Genomic DNA, 10,747 nt, shown 5'->3' with positions numbered 1-10,747 from the left:
CTTCTTCTCATCTAAGCAAAGTCTCCTGACAATGCTATATCTGAAACAGTGCTTAGAAATGTATGTCTTATTGTCAGCGTTCCAAGACAGTAAGTAATCTGTGTTCTAGGATGAACTGCTTATCCAGTCCCCTAAAGCGAATAGGGTAACAGGAAGCTGGGAGATCCTAGCTGCCAGTATTCTGAATCCTGTTGATCATTTAAGCCACAATTTACTGAAAACCTCATGCTGAGATATTAATGATGACCATCAACACAGCAACACGTTCATGAAAAATTCAGAAAAGGAACAGTAGAAACGAAGAAGGTCTATAGCACCCACCTCCTTGTGCAGCACATGGGAACACGCCATTGGATGCAGCTCATTGGGCTGGACAAGTTTCTGGCACATGAGACACAGCTTACAGGCGGCTGGAGCCTGCAGAACAGAGGAGGGACGGCCAAAGAGTGAGGAACCTCTGGGTCTCCTTGCCTTTTATGCCCATGATTCCGTTCTACTATTTCGATGTCGCAAAAAGATTTCACACCAAAAGAAGGAAAAGTTCAAATACAGATTCTTGCCAGAGTACTTGCATTTTCTCAGCAGGGGCTGCCAATGACCCAGCTACTGAGATTAGGGTTTTTTCCCGCACTCCACCTGTGAACCTGTTCCCTCCTCACCCCCGAGCTCCTCCACATCCCGGTTTTCAAAGAAAAAGAGCCTTACATGTGAAGACCTTCCAGGATATGAAACTTGGGCAGAAGGCAAGAACATTGGGGTACTGATTTGGGTCAATGGAGCAGGGAACAAGGCCCGGATCCGACCGAGTGGCTGTGGGCAGAAACATCGTCAGAGTAAGGAGAGAGTCTGAGCAACCCAGCAGGTAACAAAAAGAAATCATTTATTTCCCAGTCCAACAAAGCAAGAAACCAGAGTAGATAATCCTGGCTGCAGTGCTGTTGGCCACCCCCAATTTCCCTGAAATTTGTCCTTCCCCTAACATCTCAGCAGGTCTGAGTTCTCCCCCAAGTAGCCCTTCTTACCTGAGTACTGGCTGCCACCCGCTCATGTTCTGCCAGTCGTGCAGCTACCAACTGGATCAGTTCCTCCATGGTCAGGCCTGCCATGGTGGTCCGTGCTGTCTTGATTTGCTGAAGGATGTTGGTCATCTGGGCCCTAAGAAACCAAATGTTGAGGGAGAGAAATTCTGTGCTATACTCGTGGGAAATATCCATGAAACCTCTCAGACATTCCTCTTACAAATTTTTAATCAGTCCTGAAAGACACTTACTTATTGCATTGTGGGAAGCGAGTCAGTAGCTTCTCCAGGATCTTCTCCAGTTTGTCTACTGGTTGGGGCCGGGGAGTTTCAGTAGAAGCCTTAACACCGCCCAAGCCTGGGGGAGGTGGGATGGAGGCAGCAGGGGGCATGTGTGGACCGTGGGGGCCAACGAGGGAACCCAAGCCAGGGCTATTTCTCCCATGGGAGCCAGGAAGGGGCGGGGAAGGCTGGCTGGGCTGGGAAAGGGCAGGGTTTAGGATTGGGAAAGACAAGGAGCGGGGATCTGCGCTGGGCATAACCATGGGCACTGTGACCTGCCCAATGGAGAAGGGCATCCGAGGAGCCAGAGAAGGATTGGGTTGAAACACCTGAAGCATAAAGTCTGTCTGTAGAGCGGCAGAGGTAGAGGACGAGAGAGAAAGGAAGAAAATAAAAGTTTAGGAAACTGGAGATGTCAGTGAGCAATTCTTATGCCAAATAATACCGATAATAACAACAACGTTATAATACCAGTAATGAAACCAATTTCCTCATAAAAGGAACAAGTAAAGGCTGGCTGTGCCGGCAGCACAGAAAGGTAGCCTCCCCCACGCTGGCCCTCTCACCTCTGATGGGGGTGGGGGCAAAGTGGGAGTCGGGATTTGAGGAAGGCTGCTCAGCTTGGCTCCGTTCCTCACCAACTGGATATGACTATTAAACTGGTCCTGGAAAAGAGAGAAAGGAAAGGATTATCCTTTCTGCTGACTCGAGTAGGCTCTAGAGAGAGAACACCAACCAGTATAAGAAGAGCAAAGGCAAGGGCAGAGCCGACCCTAAGTGACAACGTACAAGGTCCGTCCCTATCACCAGGGTTTCAGCACAGACTGAACTCCCTCGCTCAACCATCACCCATTACAACACTTACCCGAACATTCTTTTTCATCATCCGAACTCCATTCAGCCTTGTCTCCCACTCCTGTTTGGAACGAACGGTCTCTAGTGTTGGGGGGGTTGACCTTTCAAGAAACCAACAGGAATTTACAGAATTGAAGAAAGCCCTGCTCCTGACTCTCTGAGATAGCAGGACAGTGTCGGGCTAACAGGCCTGGCGAGGTCAGACCAGGTGCAGGAGGCGGCCAGGGCCCTAAGTCATCTGCTTCATTCTAACTCCAGCATTTTTTAAGCCAATTATTAAAGAAAGAGGACCCACCACAGAGGGTTTTTGGTCTGCCTGGAAATGCCACAAGGGCCCTCCAGATTCCACGGCAGAAAGAGAAACGACTGCGCGAGAAACAAGTCTCCAAAGATATCCGTTATGCTTTGACACCATAAAGAAATACTGTTTATCCAACCGGAACCAATACAATAAAAAATACAAAGCTATAAAATACGGGAAGAGAAATCACTGAACAATGACTAGTGTGCAGACAAGGATGGCCTTGAAATTCCTGCGAAGACAAACTAAATGCCAGATGAGCTGGCCTAGGGTTTGAAAAACCTAACAACTCCCCCTCCACCCACTCACCCCGCCCCCGCGCCCCGCTCAACACACACACACATACACAAAACACAAAACTGCAGGACCTTGACTCTAGAATGGGAAGGTACTTACTTGAGGTAAGTGAGGTGCAGTTCTGCTTCTTTTTCTGCTTCTTCTAGTTTCAATACCAGCAACTCTTTCCGACTCTCTAGTGATAAGATCTAAGGAAACCACACGCATACACACACAGATACTTTGTTAATTTTATATACCTGAAGCTAAACGCTAAGTTAAAACAAATGCTTAGGGGCGCCTGGGTGGCTCAGTCGGTTGCGCATCCGACTCGGCTCAGGTCATGATCTCAGTTTGTGGGTTCGAGCCCTGCATCAGGCTCTGTGCTGACCGCTTGCTCAGAGCCTGGAGGCTGCTTCAGATTCTGTGTCTCCTTTTCTCTCTGCCCCTCCCCCACTCACGCTTTGTCTCACTCTGTTTCTCAAAAATAAATAAATGTAAAAAAAATTTTTTTTTTAAGAAACCAAATGCTTACTTAGTGGCTATATGGTAGAACACTTGTATGGCTTAGTGGTAGAATACTACACTATGCTATATATAATAGTACAATACCATATGATACTAAAACATACTATATTATATACGTAGTATACTATGTTATATAAGGTACTATAGCGTACTCTAAGACAACAGGTTCTATTATCTGGAAGCCTCATATCAAGGCTTTCCACACAGAGCTCTTCTCACCTCTGCTTTCCAGGCCCGTTCTGTCTCTTCCATAATGTTCCGGTTTATTTCACCATCCTGATTCTTGAGTCTATCTAGTTCCATTTCCCACACTTCTCTGTAAGGTAAGAAACCAGGAACAGGAATAAGGAGAGAAAGACAAGATTGCTAAGGGACATCAAGACAAAAGTAAACCTGAAATTGATCTAGCAGGTATGTTACAGGAAGTCTTACTGTAAGTATTAATATAGATCTAGGAGCAGAATGCTTAAAGCGGTCTGTAACTGCATAAAGGCCCCATATTTGAAAACACAAATGTTCATGTCTCCATTTGCTAAAAAAAAATGTTACCAAGAGCAGGAAAGAGTGCCCTGAGGACAAAACCCAATGAACGCAGAATGCTCTATGTTCGAGGAGGGCTCGGAACCGTATCGCCTTCCTCTTCTTTCTCAACTTGTCTTTTAGTACGCGTATGAAGAATGCAGGACCAAACACGGGTCCCGCTTAATACTCACTTCTAATGCAGCAAGCACTGAATCACTTCTAGGCATACAGATACCAGCTTACCGATTTTCCTATTTTCTTAGCCATAGTAAACATTCTTCAGAAGGAAAAAATGCTCTCTTCACATCTCAGGGTTTCATATTTCCAGCAGTTTCCTCCCTTCTTACATCGCCCTCCCAGCCCCATCCCTAGAATGTAATATACCCACTCAGGGTCAGGTGACCAACTGCCCCGTGTGCCTGTTCTGAGGGGTTTTGCAGAATGTGGAGGGTCAAGCACCCTACTCAGGACCACAGGTACAGAGCCAGCAGGAGGAGCTCCTTACATGACATTGGACTAAAGTTAAGTTTGGTGGCTGAAAGGCAAAGGAGTATCCAGATCAGTGGGAAAGAATATGGGAATGTTGAAATTTTTTCACTGTATTTTTAAAAGTTGAGAAGAAGAAGAAGAAAAGGTCAGGAAGAGTTACATCTTAAGAAAAATGTTCACACTTTTCTTCAGTAAAATAAATAATTTTAGTCCTCTTCTGTTTTTTTGGTAGCTTCACACATAGGAAAGGGAGTGATCCACTTACCAAGTTTTTGAGGTGCCTTCTCCTTACATCTGACCCTTCACAGAGCCCTGCTCCCCATTTCACAGACAAAGTGTGGGTGTGTATGTGTGTGACACATACAACCATTCACTGATTCACAAACAGTAGTCTGTCCCTCTACTGACAAGGTCAGATAGATAGAAATGACCAGGTAGGGATTTTCTTCTTAATCTCTATGTGTCGTCCTTCCCAAACTACCATCCTGCCAAAAGAGGAATTCTCTACTAATTCTTTAGAACAGAAGTTCATGGGCAGTTGTGTTTTCCTGCTACAACACATACTCCTCAAGTAAAATACACACGAAGAGTCAGAATTCTGTAACCGTAAGAACACGTGAACTATGCCACGGGGTCAATCAATGATCCATTTAGCTTTTCTGGTCACTCCCTGACAATGGGATAACATGTAGAAAAACATGACAGCTGCCTTCTGTGATTGATGGTATTCTTGAAGATTACAGATGGTCACCGAGTGTCTCTTTCATTAAACACATTTATCAAACATAGGTACACATTTATATAAGAAAAATCCTTCTACCAAGTCCATGCGGACATTCCACAGATTCACACACAAAAATCTTCTCCTGTGGGGCAATGGCCACATCTACCTCACCGGGATCCAACAAGACAAAAGGAACTACTAACCATCGCCACAAAAATGGTCAAAGAATTGTTAAACAGTCAAAAGTGCTCAACTTCATCAAATGGTAACTAGCCTCTAACATATGCAGCAGATCTGTAATCCACCCTAGAAAAAGAATCAGTTCCCCATAGTAGATGGTCATAAAAATCCTTGGTACAAGAGAAACCAGTGAGTCTATTTTAACTTTTCTAATTCCTGGTCTAATTTCTTTCTAGTCCCATACTTCTGTTATTTTGCATAGCTAGTTCAGGGAATCAATGATTCAAATATGTAAATAGCAGACTGTGTAAGTCTGACTTGTAGTTCCCAATTTTTGCATACTTTTTAAAATTAACTTTATTTTTGATCATGCAAATAATACAAATTATAAAAACTTTAGAAAATATAAAAGAGTCTCATATAGAGGCTCCAACTCCTTTAGTTATTGGTTGTATGACCCTAGACAAGTTACTTAATTGTCCTAGGATTCAGTTTCGTCATCTGAAAAATGAGTAATACCTACATCATGGGACTGATGGGAGAATTTACTGAGAAAACACACATGAAGAATTCAATATGCTACCCAGCACACGTGAAGTATCCAAAAAATGTTATTTTTTTTCTAAATTCATTCATTTATTTTGAGAGAAACAAAGACAGGACGAGTAGGGAAGGGGCACAGAGAGGGAGACAGAAAACCCCAAGCAGGCTTTGCTGCCAGCAGAGCCTGATGCAGGGCTCGAACCCATGAAATTGTGAGATCATGGCCCGAGCCAAATCCAAGAATCGGACACTTAACCAACTGAGCCACCCAGGCACCCCCCAAACAAATGTTATTTTTAAAGTTTTTGGCGGGTGTGGGGGGGTACCTGGGTGGCTCAGTCGGTTGAGTATCCGACTTTGGCTCAGGTCATGATCTCGTGCTTTGTGGGTTCGAGCCCCACGTCGGGCTCTGTGCTGACAGCTCAGAGCCTGGAGCCTGCTTTGGATTCTGTGTCTCCCTCCTGCTTGTGCTCTGTCTCTCTCTCTCTCCAAGAATAAATAAACATTAAAAAAAGTTTTTTTAATAAAGTTTTCTTTTTTTAAGTTTATTTATTTAATCTCTACCGTGGGGCTCGAACTCATGACCCCAAGATCAAGAGCTGCATGCTCTTCTGACTGAGCCAGCCAGGCACCCCTAAACTATTTTTTTAATTCAATTTCTCACAATTGCAATACTCACAAAAAAATCATTATTATACTTCTCTCCAGTCTTTTAAAATAAATATTTGTATATTTATGTATACATATGTAACATATAAATCCATTATGTGTACTTTCAAACAGAAACTGTGACCTTTGTCTTACTTTTTTAACCTATCGTATTTTTACATATCATTAAGTATTCTTCAAAAATGTGAATTTTTATTTTTATTAAAAAATTTTTTTTAGTGTTTATTTATTTTTGAGAGAGAGAGACAGAGTGTGAGCAGGGGCAGGGTCAGAGAAAGAGGGAGACATAGAATCCAAAGCAGGCTCCAGGCTCTGAGCTGTCAGCACAGAGCCTGACGTGGGGCTCGAACCCACAGACTGTGAGATCATGACCTGAGCTGAAGTAGGACACTTAACTGACTGAGCCACCCAGGCGCCCCCAAAATGTGAATTTTTAAATAACTATCCACTGTACATACATACCATTATCTATTTAGGTATTAAGTTATTTTCAATTTGACAATTATAAATACTAGTATAAGCATCTGTGCATGTATACTAACACAGGTTAATGATAAAAATAATGTACCTAGATTGAAGAGGAAGCTACTCAGAGTAGTTAAAAGCATGGCCTCTGGAGCCAAAAACTAAGCTCTGAGTTCAAATCCAGGCCCTATTACTATCTATGCGACCCTCTGGCAAGTTACTTACCCTAACATAAAATGGGGATATCGAGAGTCTACCTCTCACAGAGCTGCTATGTATATTATGAGTTAACATATGTAAAACACATAGAACAGTCTCTGGCATATAGGAAGAACTTAATGTTAGTTATCTCATTTGGATGGTAGAACATCCTCCTTCAGAGAAACGAAAATATATGCATATGAATTTTCCACCACAAGGCGTGGTGGAATTCAGTGATTTTAATGGAGAGAAGCAGATGATAAGTGTCTTGTGAAATCCTCTCAACAGTCAGACACAGAGCTAAAAATTAAGATGGGTCCTCAGCCCAAATGTCTTCCTTTCAGAATATACTATACTCGAGGCAAGGCAAAAGGAAACAAAACAAAAACTGTTGAATGAAGGGGTTGGCCCTCCTGAAGTGGGGGTAGAGGTTATAAAATCTAAAATCTTTTACTCCGAAACGGACACTGACACTAACCAATATAGAATGGATGAGATCAGATCAGGCTTCAATTGCGAATGTACTGTTTATGAGACTAGAATTCTTCCTTGATTCAACATAATTCAAGAAATCTACTGAGCAGCACAGTGTGCTAGGCACCATGCTAAACCCTGGGAATATAAAGATGCCCAGTTCCTGCCCCAAGAAACTCGCAATCCAACAGTCTGCCAGGTGAACAAAAGGAGCAAGGAAATTCTGGCCAGAACAAACAGTATGTGCAAAGGCCAAAGAGTAAGAGAGCATTCAGCTGAGAAGTGGTCCAGAAAGTTGCAGGCAGTGGATGCAGGAGTCTAACGTTCAGGGGTGTAGTCTGGGCAAGGGGTACAGATCAAGGTCACAACCATAAAGACAGTAGTGGAAGCCCTAGATATAGAAGAAATAATCTAGAACAGCAGTTTGCAAAACATAGTCCACAGTCCCCGAAACCTTTGAGGGCCTGGTCTATGAAGCAAAAACTAATTTCATAGTAACACTAAAACGACTTGCCTTTGTCAACCTCATCCCCTCATGAGTCTACAATGGATTTTCCTGACCTAGGCTACACAACACATGATAGTATCATCACTGATGGCTAATGGAATATATGCTTCTGTATTCTTATGTTTTCTAACATGTCTTAAAATAGCAGGTTGAAGGCGTAATTTAAGCTCTCAATTTTTTTTCCCTTCTCAGTACTTCTGTTGTGCTTTTATAGCTATCTTTATACTTGCTATAATCTCTATAATCTCATTATTGTCCAATAAAAAATCACTGTAAAATTTCCAAGTTCTCCAGGCATCTAGGTAGAAACAAGAACTTATCATTTTGTTTACAATAATTTCTTTTAATTTTTAAAAAATTTCTCATTAAATGAAAAAAATTTTTCTTAATGTTTATTTTTGAGAGAGAGAGAGCGAGCATGTATGCGACTGGGGGAGGGGCAGAGAGAGCGAGGGAAACACAGAATCTGAAGCAGACTCCAGGCTCTGAGCTGTCAGCACAGAGCCAGTGCAGGTCTCGAACCCACAAACCACGAGATCGTGACCTGAGCTAAAGTCAGACGCTTAACTGACTCAGCCACCCAGATGTCCTGAAAATGTTCTCATTTTTAAGTTCTATCTAAAATGTATTACTTTACAATTTAACTTTTTCTAAAATAAAAGGAAATTTATCTGTACTTTCCTCTTACATTGAAAAATGAATCACTGGCTCAAAAAAGGGAGACGAGAAGACTCATTTTCTCAACCCATAGCTGCAATGTATACATCTCACAGATCCTAAAAAGGATGCAGTGACCTACAGTTTTCTGACTCATGGAAAGAATCTACTCCAAAGAAGTTGGGCAAAATTATAAATAAGAAACCAAAGTACGACAAAAGCCATCTTTCCCTTGACTTTATAGACGCTCACAAGTTACTGTATCTTAAGCCACAGAACATTTTCTAATTATATTGTGCCAGTTAAGTTATAGTGACATTTTGAGATCATTCAGACTTTAAAGAAAAAGGAACTATTTTAAAAGCAGATGTGATAAAGTCTTTAAAATTCATAAAAATCTCATTAAAGGCTTTCAAACCAGAAATGAAAAAGCCACCGAAGCATCTTAGCCAGGGAACTCTGTACTGCATTAACCAGAGAAGCACAGCCTTGTCCAGCTGACATTGCTACATGCCTGCTGGATGAAAAGTCAGCAAAATAAACGATGGCAGTGTCACTTTTTGATGATACAGTAACTCATCAAATTAAAGATTCTGCTGCAAATTTGAAGACTTAGTTAAGATCTCATCTGAAGAATTGTAATTTTGCTTTACAAACCGACAAATCTACAGACGCAATTAGACTTGCTATTTGTTTATTCGTCTAGTACGGGCACCAAGTAAGCATCAAAGATAATGTTGTATGTGAATTCTTGGCAACAAACATAAGTTATGCTCCCATAACCTAAGCTGAATGACTTTTTATTTTCACGGTTTAAGCTTTACTTAACGATGTTGTGATGAAGCCATAGAGTATAATAATTTTATTAAATCTCAACCTCTAAAAATAAACATTTCTAAAATACTGTTTGATAAAATGCTACAGACCAAAGTATATGGCTGTCTCATGGAAAAGCACTTGTGAGGCCATTTGACTTGTGAGTTGAACTAGCCTCTTTTTTCATGAAATACCATTTTTACTTACAAGAACCACTGAGAGACAAACTATGGTTATTTGAACTTGAGTGTCTGGCAGACATGTCCTTGAAAATGAGTGGCGTACTCTTGCTACTTCAAAGGAAACAACTGACAATATTTATCACCTACAACCAATTTTGAGCTTTCGGGCAAAAGTTAGTACTTTGGAAAATGTGTACCAGCCACTGGGAGCTTGCAAGATTCCCACTAGGTAAAGACTATTCTGATGAAATCGATGGTGACATCAACAAATGAGGTTCTTCATATGCTGTACGGTAAACTGTGCCAACACTTAGAAGGTCTGAATAATTCTAAACCAATAGTTTCCAAATTATCAATGCACTGTGCTACTAAATCAACTATGGAACCCACTCAGAACCTCAGAGCTGGCATAAAAATTATTCTAAGCTGAAGACATCTGAGGTTCAACAGATGCAGAAAAAAAGCCTTCTGGGAGCTTCCCTTATCTTCCTAAAAGCAGCAACTTCTGGGAAATAAGGATGTCATAAATTCTTCTTCAGAGCAGACTTACTCCCAGGAGAGAGAACATGAATAAAAACTACCCTAAATCCCTTCTCCAAGAGAGTTTTATGGCCCTGAAGAAGAAAGAAACCACTCATACCTACAGACAAATATTATCACGAACTTTTGTTATCATAAGCTTAAGTTTGTTTTCCCGAAAAGCCACTATCTTTCCAAAAAGTCCCATAAGTGTCTTTTCTCCCCACCCTCCTAAGAAGTGCCTTGTTTTCCCGTAAGTACCTCTCTCCCTGTCCCCCTCACCTATTAAGATGGTAGATAAGCCCCAAACTCTAACCACCCTTTTCAGCTACTCATCACTGAGCTCTTCCACATGTGTATGCATGTTGTACTTATGGGTTGTTTTCTTACTCCTGTTAATCTCTGTCAATTCAATGGGCCTCAGACATGAAACCCAACAGGGTAGAAGGAAGGGTTTGTCCTCCCCTATACAACACAGTTAAAAATTCCATTCAAAGTGCAACTTAAGCCAACAGATTCAACTAACCTTTAAGATACC

At 41.8% G+C, this 10,747-nt stretch overlaps 1 protein-coding gene across 1 annotated transcript in view; it reads right to left on the bottom strand.

Annotated features, from left to right (window-relative positions):
• Positions 1 to 10,747, bottom strand: part of RNF214 (ring finger protein 214) — a 47,511-nt gene that overhangs the window by 1,222 nt on the left and 35,542 nt on the right. Inside the window, 8 exon segments of the mRNA XM_042906702.1 lie at positions 322 to 417; positions 706 to 810; positions 1,023 to 1,155; positions 1,271 to 1,647; positions 1,867 to 1,965; positions 2,166 to 2,256; positions 2,853 to 2,941; positions 3,480 to 3,576. Of these exon segments, the coding sequence (XP_042762636.1) occupies positions 322 to 417; positions 706 to 810; positions 1,023 to 1,155; positions 1,271 to 1,647; positions 1,867 to 1,965; positions 2,166 to 2,256; positions 2,853 to 2,941; positions 3,480 to 3,576 (1,087 nt within the window).

The sequence above is a fragment of the Panthera leo genome, chromosome D1 (genome assembly GCF_018350215.1).
Source record: "Panthera leo isolate Ple1 chromosome D1, P.leo_Ple1_pat1.1, whole genome shotgun sequence".
Classification (NCBI taxonomy): domain Eukaryota; kingdom Metazoa; phylum Chordata; class Mammalia; order Carnivora; family Felidae; genus Panthera; species Panthera leo.
The sequence above is the reverse complement of the archived record's forward strand: the minus strand, read 5'-3'. Positions and strand labels throughout refer to the sequence as shown.